Raw genomic sequence first — 25,825 nt, forward strand, 5'->3', positions numbered from 1 at the left:
AGCAAAGCCTGTGTTCTTTATATATGAGAGTCAGTCACCTCCCAACATTGTGGATATTCTTTTTAGTCTGCCTGTTGTACTTGGCAATTTATCATGGATATTTTCCTTCATGAATTAATATGAACTAGTACCATCATTGTCAATAATTGTGTAATATGCTATCATATTGTGGAACCTAGTTTATTTAGCCGGTTGTCTTACTGTTAAGGTACTCTGACTTTTGGTTACAGAATATTCTTTGATGAACTTCCTTGCAGATATCTCTTTGTGTACTTTTATAAAAATTTTCTAAGGATAAATTCCTAGAAATGGAACTTCTAGGTTGAATTATCAGACATTTTATAAAGTACTCATAATATGCCTGATTCTATGCTAGTACTTGGGGAATATAGAGTGACTAAAATGACATGGTTGTGATTCTTAAGTTGCTTATTATCTATCAAGGTAGATAAACCTCTAGAGGAATAAGACTAAGTGTAATATTTGAAGAAGTCAGATAGCACAGCTTGGAAGTTCCTGTGAAGAGACATCATCTGATTACAGCAAGCATTGTCAGGTTGTGCCAAAAAATAACCAAATCCAGAGGATTTCTGTGTAGGTAAATGGATTTTATGTAGTAAGTCTTAGGCCTTAATAGTTTTTATTCTCATGATGTTGATGCAAAATGAGACCAACAGGACAAGAAGATTCAGCAGCTCTTTGGAGGGCATCATGGCTAAAATGACTGGTTCAGAAGCAAGATAAATGTATGAGTCAAGAAGTTAAGAGAGACAGCAGCAGTGAAACAAGGCATTAGTTGGGGATGTTTAACCATTCTTTTCTGGGCAAAACTCCAACATACATGAACAAACTTACAAATCATAGAGTTGGATCAGATATTGGGAGCTAGGAGAAAAGAACATAGCAGTTTTTTTCCTTCAAGAGATGACTGCTTTAGAAGTGAGTCTCTTTCACCTATTTGAAGAAAAGCTTCCTACTTACAAAATTTTAAAAATATATTTCAAGAGTATATATTGCCATATAAAATTATTAAGTAAATATAAGCAAAAAGAAGAAAATTAAGATCACAATGGGTAAATGAACAATTTTTACAGATTTTTTTCTGTTGATGTCTCTTAGTGCCTCTTTATGTTGATATGTATGTATACTTTACAAATGTATTCATGTTCATTTTATTTTTCTGAAGGCTACACATCTTGAATATTTTGTATATCCTTATGTATTTTTCTTTTTTTAGATTTTTTATTTATTTATTTGACAGAGAGAGACACAGCGAGAGAGGGAACACAAGCAGGGGGAGTGGGAGAGGGAGAAGCAGGCTACCCACCGAGCAGGGAGTCCAATGAGGGGCTCAATCCCAGGACCCTGGGATCATGACCTGAGCCGAAGGCAGACGCTTAACAACTGAGCCACCCAGGCGCCCCAGTCCTTATGTATTTTTAAAAGCTTAGTATTTAGTGATTACTATGTACATACGAACATAAATATAAATATATACACATATATACACACACATATATAAGTCTTTTTGCCCTGCTATAACAGGATCACAGTACTCACAACTGTTATTACCTACATTCTTCATTCAGCAATATGTAGTAAACATATTTCCATCTTTCCAATTAAAGATCTGTATTATCCTTTTTTAAGTGACAAGTTCACTCTGTGGGTGCTTTATAATTTATTTGATCTGTTTCCTACTGCAGGATATTTAGGTTCCTTCCAGCTTTTTTCCATTTTGATTAATGTCTGTCAGCACATTCTTATATCTTGTGCACATATACGGAGTAGAATTAATCCCCACAGTAGAATTTCTGAGTCAGAAGATGTGCATGGTTTAAATGCTGTCTGTACATACTTTTAAATTTACACAATCTGCAGGTTAGAATATTCATTTCCTTACAAACTTGCTAATATGGGCATCAATACTCTTAAAGAGTATTTAATGTCTTTGCGGGGGAACGCCTGGGGGCTCAGTGAGTTAAGCATCTGCCTTCAGCTCAGGTCAAGATCCCGGAGTTCTAGGATCGAGTCCCGCATCGGGCTCCTTGCTCAGCGGGAAGCCTGCTTCTTCCTCTGCCTGCTGCTCCTCCTGCTTGTGCTCTCTCTCTTTCTCTCTCTGACAAATAATTAAATAAAATCTTGAAAAAAAGATGTCTTTGGGGGTTTCACGTGTTATTTCTGCTTTTTTAATGAGTTATGCATGCTCATGGAACAAGAGATTCTGGGTTTCAGAGACAAGAGAGTTGATTGAGAGCTGACTTTGGTTAGAAAAATAAGGATTCCAAATTTAGCTTTGCTACTTAACTGAATTTCTGCAAGTGGTTTTACTTTGTGAATATTCTGGTCCACCGCATAGGTAATTATATACTACGTAGCAATCCTGAGGATCCACTTAATGTATATAAAATATCCATCATATGAAAGTCTTTGATAAATAGATATGTGTTGTCTACCTGTTGAGAGAATGTATCCACACCTTTTCAGCCTAGGTTGTAAGAAAGAGAATGGCAAATAAGTCATGCAGGAAAGCAGTGCGGTTGATTCTGATTGAAAAGAGTAATGAGGGTGCCTGGGTGGCTCAGTTGGTTAAGTGACTGCCTTCGGCTCAGGTCATGATCCTGGAGTCCCGGGATCGAGTCCCGCATCGGGCTCCCTGCTCGGCGGGGAGCCTGCTTCTCCCTCTGACCCTCCCCCCTCTCATGTGCTCTCTCTCATTCTCTCTCAAATAAATAAAATCTTTTAAAAAAAGAAAAGAAAAGAGTAATGAGCCCAGAAGATTCTGGAAGTTACTGTCCTGGTTGCAGGCTGGCAGGTCAGCGGGGTGCCAGTGCATCAGTTTGACAGTGGTTAATGACTGCCAGGGTTGGTTCTAATGAATTTCTCTCTTTGTATCTGATGAATCCAAGCAGAGGCTTTGAAAGATATTCTTGTTTAGATGATGTGGCCCTTTATCAGCCCTGGAATTCCTTTTTAATTTTTTTTTCTAAGTAATCTTTCTACTTTTTTAAGTAATCTGTGCATGCAATGTGGGGCTCAAACTTAAAACCCAAAGATCAAGAGTTGCACGCTCTACTGACTAAGCCAGCCACGCACCCCTAGCCCTGGAATTTCTGAGGAGGGATGTGATTTGTCCAGACTCCCTCATATTTCCGTGTGTGTGTGTGTGTGTGTGTGTGTGTTGGGAAGTCAAGGGAGGGGAAAGAACAAATGGACTCCAGCCATTTTGGGAGTTCTGAGGCCTATCTGATCTTATGGCCTCCTTTTCCTCCCCCAGCTCTGCCCTCTGTGAACTCTGCTTCTCCAGAAAACTAAACCCCAAGGAGGACTGACCAGTTCTTGAATTTCTAAACCATGGCCCATGTAAGTTACTGTTTCTTTCTCCTTCTGAAAATACTTTCATGTTAATGTCCTATGAACATTTTTTTATCCTGAAACTTCCTATCAGAGCCTAGGAATCTTCTCCCAGTCCTCCAAATTCAGTGAGGGATGAAGCTGTTTAGCACACCTATCCTATGAATCCTCTTTTCCCCAGTCATTATTCATGTATTCATTGAAAAAAATCATTCAGCATCTCCTATATGTGCTCGGTCTTCTGCTAAGGGCTGTAGTGGGGCAGAAATGAAATCACTTGAGGGAGATGTCTGACCATCTCTTGTGAGTTGATGAAAGAGGATGGGCCCGTTTGACTACTCATGGGGAAACTGGGTGTTTCTGGATTTGAGTTTTCCAAGTATGTAAGATAAGATTTGCTGTTGGTTGACCTCAGCCTCAATATATGGTGAAATCTCATGTTTTGTGAGACTTTTAGGACTGGGCAGAGATATTGTTGGGTCTTGCATGCAGAGAGATCAAGGATCTTTTCTGGGAATCCCTGAGAGTTGTACACTAGGAATAGGGTTCCATTTGTAGTTGAACAGGATATGCTGGTCTAGAATGATAACTTTGTGAATCTGGATCACCAGGTATCCAGAATCTACGTCCATATCCTCTAAGTCAGGAACAAGGAATGCATACAGTGAAAGACGGAAAATGATAACAAGTAGGAAGATTGTGCAGATACATAAGTAGTTGTGGACCTTCAGAACTCAGGAGTACCTTAAATATTTTGTATAGACCAAAATGGAAGAATGATTAAGTCTCATATATCCCTCACATAGACTATTATACAATTTTTTTAAAGTTCACTAAAGAATCTGTCGTAAATGGAAAAATGCTTACAATATTATCTGATTCAATGATGAACTTGGAAGAAATTCTTTAACTATATTCAGATCCTTTTCTAACAAATATTGTAAGGAAACTTTAAAAAAATCTGTTCTTTAAGGGGAAAGGGTGGAAGAACTCACATTTCTTGAGAATTTATGAGGGAGACATACAACAGGCAGAGGCTTATCTAAAATATTTTATTTAATTGGAAAACTGATTTTTTTCTTTCCCAGACATGTTGGGATGATCAAGATACACCAGAGTATTCAAGTGACTGCACCTGTAGCAGCAGCATTCTTCAAGAGCACATAGGCATGCTGCTTCAGGCACACTCATCTCCTAACTCACTATGTTAAAGGCTTCTAGCCTAAGCCTTTACCTAAGCCTTTTGGTTTGCCATATGGTCCATGTCCTCCAGTATCTCTTCCATCTTAAAAACAAATTTTCTTTAACCTCAAATGTTATATCGTTTGTCATTGCAGGGGTCAGTGATGTTCAATGATGTGTCCATAGTCTTCTCTCAGGAGGAGTGGGAATACCTGGACTTGGAACAGAGGGACTTGTACAGAGATGTAATGTTGGAGAATTACAGCAACTTGGTCTCACTGGGTAAGGTTCTCTGCCTCTAGTAATTTAGACCTGTTCACTGTAATATCTGCTTTTTTCTCTGGAAATTTTAGGAATATCTTTCAAGAAACTAAATTTCTGCTCCCTTTTCCCAGTGAATGGTTTGAGCTTTCTTTGTTTGGAAGTGAATACCTCAGTTAAGCATATTCATCTTCCTCATCCTTAAGTGGCCTTCAGGCCTTCCTTAATGATGAAAAAGGGCTGGATTTGAATTGGCCTTACTTGTGTCATAGAAATCAGGTTTCACTTGGTGTATGAACTCAGAATTGCTATAGGTGTTTTATTTGTTGTTATACATGTAAGGAAAATGGCCAGACCCTGTATCTCAGTTTTTAATCTATCAAAAGAACATATAATATCTGCAGTGATAAGTTGGATCGACAGGATTTATTTACAATTCAAGAGAACTCATTCCTTTTGTTAATAAACTTACTTTTACCTACTTTTATGATTGAAAGTTAAAAATCCAAGAACTTTGCACTTAACATTGTGTGAATATCCTAAGAAATAATAAATGCCTCCAGAAGCTTTTTGTTTTCCTCTCGGCAAAACAACGACAATAAATAGCTAATAAAATACATTCAACACTTGAACAACATAGGGGTTAGGGACACCAACCCTCTACACAGTCAAAAAGTTGCATGTAACTTTTGACTCCCCAAAAACTTAACTACTAATAGCTTACTGTTGATCAGAAGTTTTACTGATAATATAAACAGTTGATTAACATATTTTATATGTTATATGTATTATACTGTATTCTTACAATAAAGTAAGCTAGAGAAGAAAAAATGTCAAGAAAATACTTTTACAGTACTATACTGTATCAAAAAAATCCACATATATGTGGATCCGTGCAGTTCAATCTCGCATAGTTCAAGGGTCAACTGTATATATAGTGCTGAGTACATATTCTAGGCAATGTTTAGATATGGATATATGTTAATATAACTGTCACAACAATTGTGTATGATAGGTGCTATTACTCATCTTACAATTGAGATGTGGCAGAGACAGGATTTAAACTCAGGCAATCTGTGCTCTTAACCACTATTGCCTCTCAAGAAGGATTACTTGTATGAATATAAATCTATTTATTATGTAACCTTAATGTGAATATTTTTTAACCATCTTGCGCTTCTTTGTTCTAAAGGCTTTATCAATTCCCATTTGACTTATAGTTAATTAAAAATTTAACCAAAACTGAATCGAAGTAATTTTGAATTTATTTTCTATTTCCATATCACCTCCTTCTAATCAGGATGCTTCATTTCTAAGCCAGACGTGATTTCCTTATTGGAGCAAGGAAAAGAGCCCTGGAAAGTTGTGAGGAAAGGAAGGAGGCGATATCCAGGTGAGTGAGAGCCATTTGAGCAGGGGGAAGCCATCACAGAGGAAACCACCCAATTAGTTAGGGAAGAGGCACACTCTACTGATGTTGTTTACAGAGTCCTCTTTAAAGGTCGAAGGCCTGGGGCACCTGGTTGGCTCAGCCAGTGGAGCGTGCTAATCTTGATCTTGGTTATGTTTGTAAATTCAAGCCCCACATTGGATATAGAGATTATTTAAAGATAAAAACTTTTTTTTTTTTAAAGATTTTATCTATTTATTTGAGAGAGAGAGTAAGAGAGAGAGAGCACAAGTGGGGTGAGGGGCAGAGAGAGAAACAGACTCCCCGCTGAGCAGGGAGCCCTAGGGGGGAGGGGGGCGGGGATCGATCCCAGGACTCCGGGATCATGACCTGAGCCAAAGGCAGACACTTAACTGACTGAGCTACCCAGGTGCCCTTAAAAATAAGATCTTAAAAAATTTTTAAATATAAAGGTCCAAGGCCTGAAGAGAAAAGGTCTAAGACCTGAGGAGCAAATTAAGATGCTATCTTAGTTAGGGATACTAATAGATACTAATAGGGATACTAATAGAACTATTTCTTTATCCCATTTACCACTCTTTTGTTGTTGTTGTTGTTTCAAATTTTCCTCCCCTTTGAAGGGGGCATGGGTGGAGAGGTGCTCTCTTTGTTCCCTACTGACAACCACTCTCTCTATATTTTTTGACTCAGCTGCTTTCTTTTGCATTTATAAATAGTAGATAAGTAGACTGACTGACTGACTGACTTATCTACCTACCTCTAGGCTGGGCACAGTGCTAGACACTATCAATATAGTGGTAAACAGGGTGACTGGGTGGCTCAGTCGTTAAGCGTCTGCCTTCGGCTCAGGTCATGATCCCAGGGTCCTGGGATCGAGCCCCGCATTGGGCTCCCTACCCGGCGGGAAGCCTGCTTCTTCCTCTCCCACTCCCCCTGCTTGTGTTCCCTCTCTCGCTGTGTCTCTCTGTGTCACATAAATAAATAAAATCTTAAAAATATATATATATAGTGGTAAACAAAACCAATAAAGTTTCTGTCCTCATGGAATTTACCTTGTAATAAGAGACACATAGTAACTGTAAATAAATAGAAAATATAATTTCAGCTAATAGAGTACTATGAAGTAAAATAAAAAGAGTAAGGGAAGAGAAAATGGTGTGGGCTAAAAGGCTATTTTAGATATGGTCTGAAAAACCTTTTTTGGGGAAATAAAAGACTATAAAGAAAAATATGCTTGACATTGTAATAATAAATGTTTTATCAGCAATCAAAGTTTCATATGAATTACTCTAGAAGATAGATCCTTAGATCACAGAATATCATTCTTTGCTTTTTTTCTGCGTGTGTGTGTGTGTATACCTATGTGTGTATATATATATACCTTCATATCAGGAAGAAACATGAGTTTAATAGAGTATGGGGAGAATGATCTCTTGGTTTAGCTTCTGCCTCTGTGCTGTTTTCATTTCTCTTTGAATGTCTTCTTAAAAAAAGATCCTAGGGGCACCTGGGTATCTTAGTCGGTTAAGCGTCTGACTCTTGATCTCAGCTCAGGTCTTGATCTCAGGGTGGTGAGTTCAAGCCCCACGTTGGGCTCCATGCTGGGCATGAAGCCTACTTAAAAAAAATTCTTCAAAATTCTTTATATAGAGACATATGTTGTCATGTTGTATTTTGCTCTCTGTACATTCAGGTCTGACTGAGGAGACCCATTTTAGGCTAAGAGTTCTTGTTTTGTAACAAGGCCATTTCAGTGCCCACACTGTCTATAATGTTATATCTTCTTAGTCACTGTCTACCACAGGAAGGAAAGACACGCTTTTTATACCAATCCTAACTTATTTTCTTTTTCACATTTAGATAATTAAATGACATTTACCACTATTAATGCTGAAAAAAACAATGACATGCAGAGGTTCCAGATGAATAAGATGATATCAGTTTAATCAGGAAATATTTAGCCAAAATGACAACTGTTGACTCAAAGTTAGACATCTTAAACAAGATCATTTTTTCCTTTCATTTTCTTTTCTTCCTTTGTTTCTTTCTTCCTTTAAGTAACTTAGTGAAGTATATAACATGCATATAGAAAAGTAGACAAATGAGGGAAGACTTTTTTGAGGAGAGCTATGAAGGCTCAAGCCATGAAGAGCTCAAGCTCTCTAGGGCAAGAGCCTTCTGAGCCAATAGAAAAGGCCTAAGGAGGAAGTTAGCTTTGCATGTTTGAGGAATAAAAAGAAGGCTGAGGTCATGGTCTCAGGGTCTTGAGATCAAGACCGGCATCGCATTGCACTCCCTGTTCAGCGGAGAGTCTGCTTTTCTCCCTCAGCCCCTCTCCCAGCTCTGTCTCTCTCTAAAATAAATAGGGGCACGCTCAATCAGTTAAGCGTCTGCCTTCGGCTTGGGTTGTGGTCTTGGGGTCCTGGGATCGAGCCCCGCATCTGGGCTCCCTGCTGCTCTTCCCCTGCTTGTGCTCTCTCATTCTCAAATAAATAAATAAATAAATAAAATCTTAAAAAGAAATAAAAGAAATAAATCTTTAAAAAAAGGTTGATTTATTTTCATAGATTTCCCCATATTGGATCACTCTAAAATTCTTTGAATAAAGAATACTGGGTCAATGTGGTGTTTTATTAGATGCTTAGAATTTTTATATCAGTTTTCAGAAAATTGGTATGTAGTTTTTATTAGTGACCTTTATTTAGTACAATATTACTTTATGAAAATAGTTCGGAAGTCCTCCTTTTTCTTAGTTCTCAGTCTAAATAGAATTTGGATGGCCTGTTCTTTAAAACTTCTTTTTTAGGAGAAGGAGATGGTAAGTCTGACCACATTCTCTATTTGCTCTTTGGAAATTAATGTTTATGCATTGTATCTCTTCTGTGGCCAGTTTTGGTAAATATATTTTCCTAGAAAATTACTCATTTTAGCTATGTTTTAAAATTTATGGGCACAGTAATCTTTTTTTCAGCTATCCTCTGTATTCATGGTTATTTTCACTTTGTCACTTCTTATTTGTGTGCTTTCTTGCTATTTTCCTTGTATTAATTAATGCTTTATCTGTTTTGCTGATTTGTTTTTTAAAAGAAAGTTTTTGTTTTATGTATTAGTTCTTCTTTTCTGTTTTCTAATTCTGTGTTTATATCAATTAATTTCTTCTGCTTTGCTTCAGTTTACTTTATTCTTTTTCTGATTTCTTTGATTTTTAATTGATTTTTCTCTCATGTTTATCACTGTAAGTGTTTAAGTTTTTAAATTTTCTTCTAAGCACTATGCTTATATTTTGTAGATACTAATTTAGTGTGGATTTTAAAATTATTATTACCATTGTTTTCTAAAAAACAAAAATACTGTTTTGGAATTTATTTCCCTATTGATCTAAAAGTTATTTAATATAGACTTCTAAAATTTCAAGTGGATTTAGCTTTGGCTTTTTAAAATTTTATTATTTCCAGCTTTAGTAGAAAATGTCTAGGGCGCCTGGATGGCTCAGTTGGTTAAGCGACTGCCAAGGTCATGATCCTGGACTCCAGGATCGAATCCCGCATCAGGCTCCCTGCTTAGCAGGGAGTCTGCTTCTCCCTCTGACCCTCCCCCCTCTCATGCTCGCTCTCTCTCTAATAAATAAATAAAATCTCAAAAAAAAAAAAGAAAATGTCTATATTATTTCAACCTTTTTATACAGACCATATAATAATTGAAAACATCCTCCTTTTTCTCTCTCATACGTAACTCATTCAGCACTTAAATGTTTCTCTGGCTATTTCTCCTACTGGTTTACCATCTTCTCTCTAAATCCAACATGACCTTTGTTAGCAGATTCTTCACACTCAAGTGACTGCAAGACCCTTTGTCCCTATTAGTGAGTTCCTTCATATCGCATCTTTTTTTTCCTTTTCTTTTTTGCTAAGGATTTCATAAGAACTTCAGTAAAGTATAAACATGTTTTCCTGTATGGAAAATCACTGGCACACATTTCTAGGAAATACAGGAACAGCCTTGCCTCTAAAGGAATGGAAAGGAGACCTGAGCAAAGAGATGAGGGAACAAAACCAGATGAGCATTATAAAATGGATGAGTAATAGAATTCAAGAGAGATTAATGAATAGAACTCCTCAGTACTTTTATTGTGATGTGGAGACAAAAGAAAAAGTAGCTCACAGCTATATGAAGATAGATAAGGGGTTTAAGCAATGAAAGGGATATATAAGAGTATATAACCACCATTTTCCATTTATATATTTAGCTGGACTAGCTTGGATGAATAAAGGGAATATTTAATCATTGTTGTAATATGTGAGAGATTAAAGACAGAAGTATATTCAGAATAAGTATATAACCTTAAAAAAAAAAGAATGAGTATAGAACCATGGGAATTCAATGAGTGAAACTCATCTTGTGCTATGCATGTATTATTTATTTTTTTTAAAAAGATTTTATTTATTTATTTGAGAGAGAGTGAGCATGACCGGGGGGAGGGGCAGAGGGAGAAGGAGAAGCAGACTCCTCACTGAGCAGGGAGTCTGACATGGAGCTCGATCCCAGGACCCTGAGACCGTGACCTAGTCCAAAGGCAGGTGCTTAACCAACTGAGCCATCCAGGTGCCCCTGAATGTATTATTTAATGGAGAGTAAAGTAGAGATTGTTTCTGCCATTAAAGAAGTCTAGGGGTAAGGAAAGGAGAGCAACAAGTGGAAACATTTATAAATATATAATTTCAACACAGACATATGTTGCTATGCAATACATATATAAGAACATAGGTTTAGATACTGACAGCAGTCAGTCTTAAAGGAAGTGACTTTTAACCTAAGACCTCAGGATGAGGGGCGCCTGGGTGGCTCAGTTGGTTAAGCATCTGCCTTTGGCTCAGGTCAGGATCCCAGGGTCCTGGGATCAAGCCCCATATCGGGCTCGTTGCTCAGCAGGGAGCCTGCTTCTCCCTCTCCCTCTGCCTGCCGCTTCCCCTGGTTGTGCTCTCTGTCAAATAAATAAATAAAATCTTAAAAAAAAAAAACAAAAAACCTCAGGATGAGAAGTAGCCAGCAGTGCAAAGAACCCAGGCCGAAGATTTTGGGAGATAGAGCAGACTGAGATGATGTGTTACAGGTAAGCAGAGGCCTTTTAACCATAGCAAGTTTTATTTTAGTCTAAGAATAAAGAGAAATTATTGAAAAAAGTTAAGTATGAATTCTTAACCTTTCATCTCCATCAGAATTGTGTGAAGAATATTAAATACGGGACTGGCCAGGACTGTAGAATCTGATCCAGGTGGTTTGGGTGGTATCTAAACCTCAGTATTTAGGGGCACCTGGGTGGCTCAGTTGGTTGAACATCCAACTCTTGGTTCAACTAAGGTCATGTTCTCAGGGTCATGAGATCGAGCCCCGGGTCAAGCTCTGTGCTCAGAGGGGAGTCTGCTTGGGATTCTCTCTCTCCCTCTCCCCCTGCTCGAGCATGTGTGTATGGGGGGGCGGGTGTAGGTGTGTGTGTGGGGGTGTGCACGCACACATATGTGCACGTGTGTGCTCTCTCAAATACATCTTTAAAAAATAAACATCAATATTTAGAACAAGTTCTCTGTGATTCTACTCTACATCTCAATTTGAGACCCACTGCCTTAAAATGTTTACTAATCACCAGTCTCACTTTCTTACATGAACTTTCATTTTTCCTGGTGTTACCTTATGCTTTTTTTTTTCAAACTGTATAACTGATATTTAGAATTTCACTGAGTATTACTTTAGTTGTCTTTTATTTCTACTGTAGAAATTTTACTTCTTTTAAAAAAAGGAAACCGTGTGTTTGCTCTCTTACTTTTTTTTAGATTTAGAGACCAGGTATGAGACCAAGAAGTTCTCTTCGGAAAATGACATTCATGAAATAAACTCACCCCAGTGGAAGATAATGGAAAGAATTAAAAACCATGGCCTTAAGGGCCTAATTTTAAAAAGTGATTGGGAGTCCAAAAGAAAATTTGAAGGACAGGAGGGATATTTCAGTCAAATGAAAACTGCATCTCAAAAAGTGCCCTCTTACCAAAAACGCACATCTCTAACTCCACACCAGAGACTTCATTTTGTGGAGAAACCCTATGAATGTAAAGAATGTGGGAAAACCTTTAGAGTACGCCAACAGCTTACTTTCCATCATAGAATTCATACTGGTGAAAAACCCTATGAATGCAAGGAATGCGGAATGGCCTTTAGACAGACTGCACATCTTACTCGACATCAGAGACTTCATTCTGGTGAAAAGCTCTATGAATGTAAGGAATGTGGAGAATCTTTCATATGTGGCCCAGACCTCAGAGTACATCAGAAAATTCATATTGGTGAGAAGCCCTATGAATGTAAAGAATGTGGGAAGGCCTTCAGAGTGCGTGGACAACTTACTCTCCATCAGAGGATTCATACTGGTGAGAAACCCTATGTATGTACAGAATGTGGAAAGGCCTTTAGACAGTATGCACACCTTACTCGACATCAGAAGCTTAATATTGCTGACAAACTCTACGAATGTAAAGAATGTGGGAAGGCCTTTTTGTGTGGCTCTGGCCTTAGAGTACATCACAAACTTCATACTGGTGAGAAACCCTATGAATGTAAGGAATGTGGGAAGGCCTTTAGAGTGAGACAACAACTAACACTCCACCAGAGAATTCATACTGGTGAGAAACCCTATGAATGTAAGGAATGTGGAAAGACCTTTAGTCGTGGTTATCATCTTATTCTTCATCACAGAATTCACACTGGTGAGAAGCCTTATGAATGTAAGGAATGTTGGAAGGCCTTTAGTCGTTACTCACAACTTATTTCACACCAAAGTATCCATATTGGTGTTAAACCCTATGACTGCAAGGAATGCGGGAAGGCTTTTAGATTACTCTCACAACTTACACAACATCAGAGTATTCATGTTGGTGAGAAACCCTATAAATGTAAGGAATGTGGGAAGGCCTTTAGATTGCGCCAAAAGCTTACTCTACATCAGAGTATTCATACTGGTGAAAAACCTTTTGAATGTAAGGAATGTAGGAAGGCTTTTAGGCTTAATTCATCCCTTATTCAACATCTGAGGATTCATTCTGGTGAGAAACCCTATGAATGTAAAGAATGTAAGAAGGCCTTTAGACAACATTCACACCTTACCCATCATCTGAAAATTCATAATGTAAAAATATAAGATAGTTTTTCAATCCTGTCTTGTAGAACACTCTATGACTGTAGTAATTAATCCCTTTTGCTTCCTTCATACAGGGAACTGACTTGGCATGAGAGGTTTTATATCATTAAAAGAATATGTTAACTTAATGTATTCCACCATCACTTAAACCTGATAAACTTCACATTTATTCTAAAAATTAATCCTATCAATGTAACAAATGTGGGAGACACATCATCTCTGTCCAGTCACTTTCCCACTTGTATTATGTTGATAAGATGCTTAACTGCTCTGTGCTATAATTTTTTCACTTGTAAAATGGTAATATAATACTGTGGCAGAATAAAGATTGCTGTAAATTCTTTGACATTTCTCTCCCACCGTCAAGAGCTGGAATCTACATCCCTTCCCCTTGAGGCTGGGCAGACTGTGACTGCTTTGACTAGTAGAAGTACTGCTGTGCCAGTTTCTGGACCCAGGCTTTACTGGCAGATTTTACTTTATTTCTTGGAATGCTCTCTTAAGCTTAGGCCCTGAATTCTGTTAAAAAGTCTGGCTGCTCTGCTGAAGAGACCACATGGAGAAGCCCTAAGACCACATAGAAAGGAAGAGCACCCTTCTTAGCCCAGTCTTCCACACATGCCTACCAAGTACCAGATATTTGAGTAAAATAATGTTGGATCCTCCAGACCAGCCAGCAGCTGAATGCCAGACTGACTTCAGTTGATGCCATATAAAATAGATGAATCTACCAACTGAGCCCCTGCCCAAATTCCTAACCCATAAGATCATGAGATATAATAAAATGATTGTTTTAAGCCACTAAATTTTGTTTTATTATTATCATTAATATTACTCCTTTGAAAAGTCATATGAAAGACTATGGGTACAACAAATAAAGAAATGCCTTCCACTAACACTCACCCTTATTGAACCTCAGATAACTTACTCTTTAAAATAGAAATTCTTTCTCAATTTGTTCATAAAAAAGCAGATATTCTGGGGCACCTGGGTGGCTCAGTCGGCTAAGTGTCTGTCTTCGGCTCAGGTCGTGATCCCAGGGACCTGTGATGGAGTCCCGCATTGGGCTCCCTGTTCCATGGGGAGCCTGCTTCTCCCTCTGCCTCTCTCTCTGTCTCTTATGAATAAATAAAATCTTTAAAAAAAAAAAGCAGATATTCTATAATCTCCATTCTCTGGCCCCAGTCTAAATTTAATTTAAAATCAACAAAGAGTAATGTAAAAAGAAATTATTTGGAAATTAAAAATCACTTGTATTACAACTCTTGTGTTGATTTTTAAAAATACATTGTAGCCTTTTTATGATCAGACTGTCCTATTTTTGGCCAGTGGGAATCCCCTCAAATTGGTTCCTATATCCTTTTGTCATGACCACTACAGCCTTTGATAGCTTCCTTTTTTCCCTGACCAAATGCACTGGTCAGGTATGAAGTATATCAGGGCACTTATTGATAAATAAAGGGGGAAAGTGGAGCATTTATTTTGTCTTTCCTTTATTACCTATATTTAAGACAACCAAAAGTTGAAGAACAGCTCTTTATTATTAGAGAAATCTAGCTAATAAAGGTCAAAGGAATGACAATTTGAAAAATCACTTTCTACAAAATAATGGATCTTGGTGGTGATATTGATGGATGCAAAGATCATTAGGTGAAAAAGATTAATAGTAAGCTTTTAATGGAGCAGAATGACAGAACCCACTAATCTACATTAACATCTCAATTACATCAGCCAGACCGTGTGCATCTTGATGTTATGCAATGGCTAAATGTAGCATCATTTGTTAAGTGTTCTTGCCCCAAATGTTGACCCAGATGTATAACTTAGTCTCTAAATCTAATTACCAGGTTATAGGAAACTTGGGGAATAAAGGAACAAATTAATGACACAAGGAAGCAAACAACCAAACACAGAATGTACAAAATTTCACAGAATAAATGGTCTTTTAACTAATATATGTTAAGACAAAATAAAAACAATGTTGCAAATTAAAAGACTTAAGAGACCTATCAATTAAATGCAGGGTATGGAGTATTTTGGGATCCTTGTGTTAAAATGTACCCAGGATTTACTCTAATCAAATACGGTAGGATATGCAGACATGGAAATGACTATCATGAAGGAAGAAGTTTATACTCAAAGATTTCTAAAAACAGGAGGCGCAGCATGCCTGCAGAGCCACATGGGGAAATACCCAGTTCTGTTGGGAGGCAGAAAGTGGGAGAGGGCAGAGTGTGGCACAGAACCTTTACTGAAGTTTTCCCCAGGAATGGGTGACATTGGTAAGTACACTGAGAAAGTCTGGGGTTGGATAGTTTTAACAATTTTGGCAGGCTGAGTTACAGAGATGGTCCCTAGTTGTCTGGTTACCTGGCCCTGGGGTGATTTGGGCAGGAGGAATATTGGCTTGGTTTGTGAGAGTTTGATAAAGGAAGCACCTGGGGAATTTGGATTGGTTGGTTTGTAAATCAAAGGCATGATCTCAGAAGAGTTGTTTGGGGCACCTGGGTGGATCAGTCAGTTAAGCATCTGGCTCTTGATTTCGGCTCAGGTCATGATCTCAGGGTTGTGAGATTGAGCCCCTTGTCTGGCTCTGCACTGGGCATGGAGCCTGCTTAAGATTCTCTCCCTCTCCCTCTATCCCCCATCCCCCTATCCCCACCTCCCATCCCTTAAAAAAAAAAAATTGTTTGTTGTCTAGGAATTTGCTACCCCTGGGAAGGGTAGTCTCTCCAGGATCAAGTCCCCAAATGCCAGAGCATAAGCTTACAGAAATAAGAAAATATAGTCAATACAATCCTAATTTAGACAAATGAAAAAAATTTTTAGGTTGTCATGAAAACATAGAATAGATATTACATTATATTAAGCAATTGTTCATTTTTAGGCATGATGATGGCATGGATTTGGGGGTGCAGATGTGGGTGTAAGTCCTTATACATTAGAGATCCATACTGAAGTATTCAAGGGTGAAATTACATCATGTCTATGATTTGCTTTAAAATACTTAAGAAAAGGGGCGCCTGGGTGGCTCAGTCATTGGGCGTCTGCCTTCAGCTCAGGTCATGATCCCAGGGTCCTGGGATTGAGTCCCGCATCGGGCTCCCTGCTCAGCAGGAAGCCTGCTTCTCCCTCTCCCACTCCCCCTGCTTGTGTTCCTGCTCTCGCTCTCTCTCTGTCAAATAAATAAAATCTTTAAAAAAATAAAATAAAATACTTCAGGAAAAAAAGGTGGGATGGAGGAACAGATGAAACAAGATTGGCAAATGTTGCTGGATAAGTGTTGAAGCTGGATAATGGGTACACAGAGTTCACTGTGCTATTCTTACTACCTTTGCATGTGTTTGAAAATTTCCACAATAAAGCTTAAGTAGAAATCAAATCTGAAATTTTAGACCACTTAGTGATAAATGATAATGGGATGCCTACAAGTTAAAATTTGTGGGAAATCACCAAAGGTCTACCCGTTAGGAAATTAATAACCAGGGTGCCTGGGAGGCTCAGTCAGTTAAGCATCTGCCTTGGGCTCAGGGTCCTGGGATAGAGCCTCAAATCAGGCTCCCTGCTCAGCAGGGTGTCTGCTTCCCCCTCTGCTCCCCCCACCCCCGCTCATGCTTGCATTTGCTTGTTCTCTCTGAAATAAAATCTTAAAAGAGAAATGACCTTAATGCATTCAGAAAACTTGATTGAGGAATTACTGTTTGTCTTGTTTATCACTCTGTCCTCACACTTACAGTGCCTGTTGTATAACAGGCAGTTGATTTTAAAAATTGGGGGGAAAAAACCACATTAGCTTGAGCCAGAAAATAATTTTTTTAGTAAATTTTTTGAAAAACTAAGCTAAATACCAGGAAGCAATTCATACAATAAAAGTAGAAATTAATGAAATAGTTAATAAAACAGAGTTTATCCAAGGATGTTCTTTGAAAAGGCCGTTAGTATAGAATTGGCAGTTATGAAGGAAAAAAAGACACACAGCTTTTTATGTGAGAAAGGTGAAATAGCCACATATCAAAGAGAATTAAAAATTTTAAAGTTATATGTATTACTATATACATATATTTCAATATGTATAAAAATACAGAGAATGAATTATCTAGAGAAACCTAAATCATCAAAGTTGAAGATACTATACAAAACCTGAACAGATCTATAAGCAAAGGACAATATTGTGGTTATGATTTTTTATAGTTTTGCAGGCACTAAAAAGTTTTAAAGAATAGATAGCCTCTAACAAAATTTTTTTAAAAGATTTTATTTATTTGAGAGAGAACACAAACGTGGGTGAAGGGCAGAGGGAGAGGGAGAAGCAGACCCCCACTGAGCAGGGAGCCTGATGGGGGGCTCCACTCAAGGACCCCAGGATCATAACCTGAACTGAAGGCAGATGCTTAACCGACTGAGCCACTCAGGCGTACCACCTCTAACAAAATTTTGCTAGATCATTCTATAAGGTAAACATCCCAATAATAAAAGTAAATGAGGATAGCCTTTAGAAAGCAAAATCTGGACCAGTATCACTTAAAATACACACAAACATTCCAAATAAAGTTCAATAAATTGAACTCAACAGTCTACTAAAACAATTATAAAACATACAACAATATACCAGGAATATCCAGGGACCTGATTTGTTGTGATTTAATTAGGTATCAGATTTTAGCTTGAGCAATGTAACCATGTTGGAAAAAATTCACCTCAATAATTATTGATTATTCACCTCAAAAGTTATTCACCTCAGTATGTTTTAGGTTTTTTTTCTTATTCTCATTTATCTTAGCTTCATCAGCTTTAAAAAAGGAGTGAACAACAACAGATATGAGAAGTTGGCATTCAACAAAAAATTATTACCTTCGGGGAGCCTGGGTGGCTCAGTCGGTTAAGTCATTGCTTTCGGCTCTGGTCATGATCCCAGGGTCCTGGGATCGAGTCCCATATCGGGCTCTTTGTTCAGCAGGAGCCTGCTTTTCCCTCTTCCTCTGCCTGCTGCTCCCCCTGCTTGTACTCTCTCTGTCAAATAAATAAATAAAATCTTTAAAAAAAATTATTACCTTCCACAAAATAAAAATGAATATTATTACAAACCTCTGTAATGTCACTTTAGTCATACATTAAGACTTATACTTCCAAATCCATTTTGCTCAGATTGCGCAGGTGTCATTGAATAATCATTCATCTAGAATAATAGACCCATTCATGATTTCAAATTTTAAATTTGTAAACAGTACAATGTTTATATAAAAATGTAACACACAAAAAGTAAGTAGTATAATAAAATTAATTTTCACTAATCAGTATGTTTCTCCTGCCTGGTATCATTTTCATGTGAACAGAGGTCTTCTGGAGACAGTACATTAACTCAAAATTTCTGGAAGTTATGTTCCACAAGACATTAGTACTTTAAGATTTTTTTTTTTACGCAATCTCCACAACCACTGTAGGGCTCAAACTCACAACCCTGAGATCAAGAGTCACATGCTCTACCAACTGAACCAGGCAGGTGCCCCAAAACACTAATACTTTAATGAAAATGGAAGAAAATAATTTTGTGGTCAAACAAGCATGGGAGCTCTGTATACTATATTTCTGGCAGGGAAAATTCACATCAAGTGCCTAACAAGAGACTATCAAAAAAATGTTTCATTTTATCTAACCCACTGTATCTCAGACTTTATAGAACTCCCTGTGCTCTTCTGTACTTTACTGTAGAGAACTCTACTGTATAGAACCTACTGCAGATGTGATTCTACTTTGGAAGATATTGCCATAACCAGAAGGAGTGGCCTTAAGGATGGAAATGTCAGCATTATGACAGGTGTATGGTTATCTGTATGGCAAGGAAAGCAATTTAAATTATGTTATCCAGGGGCGCCTGAGTGACTCAGTCTTTAAGTGTCTGCCTTTGGCTCAGGTCATGATCCCAGTGTCCTGGGATCGAGCCCCGCGCCAGGCTCACTGCTCGGCGGGAAGCCTGCTTCTCCCTCTCCCACTGCCCCTGTTTGTGTTCCCTCTCTCGCTGTCTCTCTCTCTCTCTGTCAAAAAATAAATAAAATCTTAAAAAATAAATAAATTATGTTATCCAGTCAGCTGCTTGCTTTTTCTTTAATTTAAAATGATGCTTTTCAGGGCGCCTGAGTGGCTCAGTTGGTTAAGCGGCTGCCTTTGGCTCAGGTCATGAACCCAGGACCCTGGAATTGAGCCCCACATCGGGTTCTTTGCTCAGCGGGAAGCCTGCTTCTCCCTCTCCATCTGCCTGCCACTCCCCCTGCTTGTGCTTGCTCTCTCCTCTGTGTCAAATAAGTAAAATCTTAATAAATAAATAAATAATAAAATGGTGCATTTCAATAGAATAGAAACCCCCAGCACTTAATTCTTTATTAGACTATATACAATTTCTTGCTGCAAAATATTGCATATCTGTGTTCCTTGCTATCCATAAACAAGAGTTTCTCTGAGGTATTTATCAAAAAGTGGGATTGCTCAGTCACAGATTATATTCATTTTCAACCTCATTAGATAATTGTTGTAGAAGTGGAGAACATCATTGTGGCACCAATTTCCAACCCCTTCAACCAATAAAGTATTATTTCCTTATATTCCCACTTCCGGTATGTGCTTTATAGTGAGTTGAGCATCTTTGCACATCTGTTTATTGCTAAACACTATAATTTAACAGTTCATGTCTTTGCCCATGTTCCTTTTTATTAAAAACTTTCATATGAGAATTGTGGAATTCTAGATAATAATCCTTTACCGAGTATTATAAATGATGGACTTAGCTTCCCCAGATTGTGGCTTACAGCTGTATTTATGGTGATACTGTCATATTAAAATAAAAAAAAATTTTTAATGGAGGCAATCATACCTTTCATTATTATCTAATAATCTTTTTAGTTTTTTACTAGACCCTTGGTTTTCTAGGCACTCAGTTATGTCAGCTGTATATGGATATAACTGTTTTTTTCTGAGTATTTATAGTGATTATTTTATTAATCATCTCATAGAAAGAATCTCCAGAATAAGATTTAGGATTAGTGGTGATAGCAGGCATCTAGTTGTTTTCACCTATTTAATGGAAACCACTTAGTGTAATGTTTGTTCTAGGTTTGAGGTAAATAGACTTTGTTGTGGCTCAATTGTTTCCTTTAGTCCCTAACTAACTTTTTTATTAGAAATGCCTGCTGAATATTATCAGATGCTACTTCACATCGATATAATGTTTTTCTCCTTCAATTTGTTAGTGTGATAAATAGTACTTTGGTCATTAAGGCATTATGGTATTAGTACAAGAATGAACAAGTAGACCAATGGAACAAAATAAACAGCCCTGAAATAGACTTACATATACGTGGTCATTTGATTTATGACAAAAGTTCCTCTGCAATATGGTTACAACATAGCAGTCTTTTCAATAAATAGCACTGGGTCAGTTGTATATCCATATTGATAAAAAATTAATCTTGGCTCTTACCTCACACTACACACATATAAATTCCAGATGCATTAGTGATCTACTTATAAAAGGTAAAGCAAAGGCTTTAGAAGAAAACATAGAATATCCTTCTAGGCTTGAGATAGCAAAGGTTTCTTTTTTTTTTTTTGAGAGTTATTTTTTACTTTTTAAGATTTTATTTATTTTGACAGAGAGACAGAGAGACAGCAAGAGAGGGAACACAAGCAGGGGGAGTGGGAGAAGAAGAAGGAGGCTTCCTGCTGAGCAGGGAGCCCAATGTGGGGCTCAATCCCAAGACCCTGGGATCATGACCTGAGCCGAAGGCAGACGCTTAATGACTGAGCCACCCAGACGCCCCAGATAGCAAAGATTTCTTAAACAGAACAAAAAAGGAACTAACCATTCGGAGAAAAATTGTAAATTTTACTCTACTGTTTTTTTATTTTTATTTTTTTAGAGAGGGAGAGAGAACACATGCACACATGAGTGGGGGTGGGGAGAGGGAATGAGAGAATCTTAAGCAGGCTCCACACCCAGCGTGGAGTCCAATGCAGGGCTTGATCTCACAACTCTGAGATCATGACCTGAGCCGAAATCAAGATTCGGACGCTTAACAAACTGAGCCACCCAGGCGCCCCTAAATTTTACTGTATTAAATTTAAGAATCTATTTTCATCAAAAGACACCATTAAGAAAGTGAAAAGAAGCCACAGAGAGACTATATTTTATATTATATATAAATATAATACAACATATGTTAATATAAAATATATATAACATATGTATATAAACAAAAATGTAAATTAATATATTAGATATATTATAATATATATTATATATATTAAATAAATATATGTATATTTGACCAAAGAGTCAACCAGAATATATAAAGAACCCCTACAGATCAATAAATGACAGACAACCAAATAGGAAATGGGAAAGAAACTCAAACACTTCAAAAAAATGATATCCAAATGGCCAAAAAAGATAACCAAATTTGTTCAAGTTCATTATTAAGAAAATGCAAAAATTAAAACCAGAATGTGATGAGCATGCACCCACCAGAATAGCTAATGAAAAAAATGTGTACAAAGTGCTTGTGTTTAATGCATCCCTACAGTGTGCCATGGAATGCTCTAGCCTTTGACAATATGTTAGTGAATATTGAAGACAAGATCCCCAATCTCCAGGAAAATCTGGGAAACAGACAATCAGTGTGTCCCTAATTAAGAAAAGTTCAGATTCTGATAAGGGTCATGAAAAGATACTGGGAAGGAGAATTACCACAGGGGGACAATTCAGTAGGTCTTTTCATCTGAAGTATATATAGTGGGAGCAGTACAGGTTTTATGCAAGAATAGCCAGGTTAACACTGAAAAAGAAAAGCTACAAAGGGGTCCTAGTCCTACCAGATATTTAAAAATACTAAAAAGTCCCTATAATCAAAATGATGTGGTACTCATGCATGAACAGACCAGTGGAATAGAACAGAAAGTCTATAAATAGACCCAAAAATATAGGAAATTTTAGTCCATGAAGGGATGGGGAAGTGACACTTCTCCAATATACCTTTCTGAATATTTTTTACTTTGGGGACCATGTTAATATTTTAGCTATTTAGACAAATAAAGACCCTAAGTTGGAATATAAGCAGGAAAAGGTATTTCCCCACACTACAAGGGAAAAAACCAAGCAACTTTTTTTAAAGTAAGCTCTACACCCAACATAGGTCTACACAATTTCAAAATTGTGACCCCAAATTCAATAGTCACACACGGTACTGACTGAGCCAGCTAGGTGCCCCTAACCTAAGCAACATTTGAAAGACAATTTGACCATACTCCCTCAAGCCAAAAGCAGGAAAAAAAACAAACAAACAAATAATTAGCTAGCTAGTAGGACTGATTTACACAGTGATACAGATCAGCAATTCCTGGGAGTTGAAACTGCAGTTAGATTAGGCATTAAGTCTTCGTTTGCTGACATGGGTTTTAGCACAAATGACTCCATTTTTGGTCTGCTGTCTCCTTTTTTTTTTTTTTTTAATTTTTTATTTATTTGCGAGAGAGAGAATGAGAGACAGAGAGCATGAGAGGGAGGAGGGTCAGAGGGAGAAGCAGACTCCCTGCTGAGCAGGGAGCCCGATGCGGGACTCGATCCAGGGACTCCAGGATCATGACCTGAGCCGAAGGCAGTCGCCCAACCAACTGAGCCACCCAGGCGCCCTGCTGTCTCCTTTTTGACAGGTTATAATGCACTAAGAAGAACAGAGCAACTCCTGTTCTATTCCTGCCAGATGGCATAATCAGAATCTAATCATAAGGAAATCACAGAAAAATGCAAAGTCAGCAATATTGTACAGAACAACTGGCCTTTTCTGTTCAAGAAAGTCAAGATCAAGAAAGACAAAGTTTGAGGAATTGTTTCAGATGAAAGGAGACTAAAGAGACAGGACAATTAAATGTAATGGATGACCCTGGACCAGAAAAAAAAATTTCTATAAAAGCTTTATTGGAACAATTGTGAAATATGAATAAGGTTTATAGATAGAACAAAAGTATTATATCAGTCTAATTTTCCAATTTTGATCATTGTCCTGCGATTACAAAAGAGAACGTATATATTGAAACATTTAGGGGTAAAGGAGCCTATGTATGCAACTGACTTTTCCGAATGACAACTGTTCAGAAAAAAAAAAAAATCATAGAACAAATGTAGTAAATGTTAGCAATTGCAGAATCTACATGAAGGGTGGGAATTCTTTGTGGCATTCTTGCAACTTTCCGTAAGGGTGAAATTATTTCAAAATAAAAAGTTTTACTAACAAAGAGAATGTGTTTGCATTCTGCCTCCTCCTTTACTTACTCTATGATGTTGTGCAAGCTACTTCACCTCTCTCTGCCTCTGTGTCTGTCACATGAGAATCAAAACAGCACACACAAATGGGGCTGTCATGAGGAATAATTAATACATATAACATTCTTTTTTTTTTTAAGATTTTATTCATTTATTTATTTATTTATTTGACAGAGACAGAGCGAGAGAGGGGACACAAGCAGGGGGAGTGGGAGAGGGAGAAGCAGGCCTCCCGCGGAGCAGGGTGCCCGATGCGGGGCTCAATCCCAGGACCCTGGAACCATGACCTGAGCAGAAGGCAGATGCTTCATGACTGAGCCACCTAGGCACCCCAATATATATAACATTCTTAAAACTAGCCTGGCAAATAGAGCTAAAGTTTAGCTTTTTACAAGTCTTATTTGAAAATGTGTCTTTTTTTCACCTTCAAGAAAATTTCTCTCCTTGTCTTTTTTTTTTTGCTTCAAATTCCCTCTTCTTCATTATTATTGGTTTCTCCTTCTAGAATTTCTATCAGACATTAGAATTTCTGGAGCTGCCTTTTACATGTCATTTTCTCTCGTGTTTTCCATTTCTTTTCTTTTGAATAGAGTTCTAGGAGCAACTCTGAGCTTGATTTTTTTAGAAGATTTTATTTATTTATTTATTTATTTATTTATTTATTTGAGAGAGGGAGAGCACAAGAGAGCACAAGTAGCAGGAAAGGCAGAGGGAGAAGCAGACTCCCTGCTGAGCAGAGAGCCCAACTCAGGGTGGCTCAATCCCAGGACTCTAGGATCACGACCTGAGCCAAAGGCAGATAGATGCTTAACTGACTGAACCACCCAGGCGCCCCAGCTTGATTTTTCTATCGTCTCTGCCACTGTCTCCATTTTCTCAGGAAGGAAAAAGAATGCATAAAATCGGACTAAGCTTTTAGAATAAAAAAAAGCCCAGTCTGCTCTTTTGGAGATTAATCTGGTTTTATGCATATGTTTTCTTTTTTAATATTTCAGGGAGTGGGGAACTGAGGTATGGTGGGAGATTTAGAGGCTTAATTGAGTTTTAAAGGCTTTGTTCCAAATTCCTGAGGTCTGGCCACTTTCTGCTATTGGGATCCTTGAAATACTCTGGTGTCATTATAATAAATCTAAGTTTTCACTTGTTTTTAATTAAAAGTAAGATTTACAATTAAATTACAATTAAAGATTTAAAATTAAAATGATTAAATTAATTCTTTTATAGCCTCAGACTTTGTTTTAAACAATCTTTTTCTTTTAGAATGGTTTTAGATTTACAGAAGAGTTACAAAAATAGTTCAGTTTCCAAATAATGAGCACCCAGTTTCCCCTTTTCTTAACATCTTACATTACTATGGTACATTATCACAACTAATGAATCAATATTGATACATGATTAACTAAAGCCCCATACTCCAGTCAATTTTCTTTAGTTTTTACCTAATGTCCTTCTTCTGTTCCAGAATCCCATCCAGAATACATACATTTAGTCATCCTGTCTCCTTATGCTCCTCAAGATTGTGACAGTTTCTCTGAGTGTCCTTGTTTTTGATGTCCATGACAGTTTTGAGAAGTACTGACATTTTATAGAATGTCACTAAAGTTGGGATTGTTTAATGTTTTCCTCCTAGTTAGACTGGGGGTTTGGATTTTTTGGGAGAAAGATCACAACTACCATTCTCAAAACATCATATCAAAGGTATGCTATCAACATAACTTATCACTGATGATGTTAGCCTTAAACACCTAGCTGAGGAAGTGTTTGCCAGCTTTCTCCACTGTAAATTTACTTTTTCCCCTTCCTGTACTTTACTCTATGGAAGAAAGTCACTATGTACAGCCCACACTTAATGTGTAGGAAGTAATGCTCCAACTACCTGCAGAGGGGGTAATCTACAAATTATCTAGAATTCTTCTATATGGGAGATTTTTTTTTTTTAAAGATTTTATTTATTTATTTGAGAGAGAGAGAATGAGAGACAGAGAGCATGAGAGGGAGGAGGGTCAGAGGGAGAAGCAGACTCCCTGCCGAGCAGGGAGCCCGATGCGGGACTCGATCCCGGGACTCCAGGATCATGACCTGAGCCGAAGGCAGTCGCTTAACCAACTGAGCCACCCAGGCG

At 37.7% G+C, this 25,825-nt stretch overlaps 1 protein-coding gene and 1 long non-coding RNA gene across 5 annotated transcripts in view; one reads left to right on the plus strand and one right to left on the minus strand.

Annotated features, from left to right (window-relative positions):
- The window catches only part of ZFP82 (ZFP82 zinc finger protein), a 56,268-nt gene extending 42,068 nt beyond the window's left edge, over positions 1–14,200 (plus strand). For 2 of the 3 annotated variants that reach the window (XM_081807542.1, XM_081807541.1), the window contains exons 2-5: positions 3,278–3,363; positions 4,692–4,818; positions 6,098–6,190; positions 12,037–14,200. In XM_081807542.1, coding sequence (XP_081663668.1) covers positions 3,355–3,363; positions 4,692–4,818; positions 6,098–6,190; positions 12,037–13,394 — 1,587 coding nt within the window. In that variant the 5' untranslated portion in view covers positions 3,278–3,354 and the 3' untranslated portion in view covers positions 13,395–14,200. The remainder of the gene's footprint in view (positions 1–3,277; positions 3,364–4,691; positions 4,819–6,097; positions 6,191–12,036) is intronic. The other variant, XM_081807544.1, reaches the window with a different exon arrangement.
- Positions 1–25,825, minus strand: part of LOC145717659 (uncharacterized) — a 43,004-nt gene that overhangs the window by 5,417 nt on the left and 11,762 nt on the right. For both annotated transcript variants that reach the window (XR_014141029.1, XR_014141028.1), the window contains exon 2: positions 18,246–18,404. This is a non-coding gene — a long non-coding RNA (uncharacterized LOC145717659). The remainder of the gene's footprint in view (positions 1–18,245; positions 18,405–25,825) is intronic.

This window comes from Leptonychotes weddellii, chromosome 16 (assembly GCF_054177405.1).
Source record: "Leptonychotes weddellii isolate Sample4059 chromosome 16, ASM5417740v2, whole genome shotgun sequence".
Lineage (NCBI taxonomy): Eukaryota > Metazoa > Chordata > Mammalia > Carnivora > Phocidae > Leptonychotes > Leptonychotes weddellii.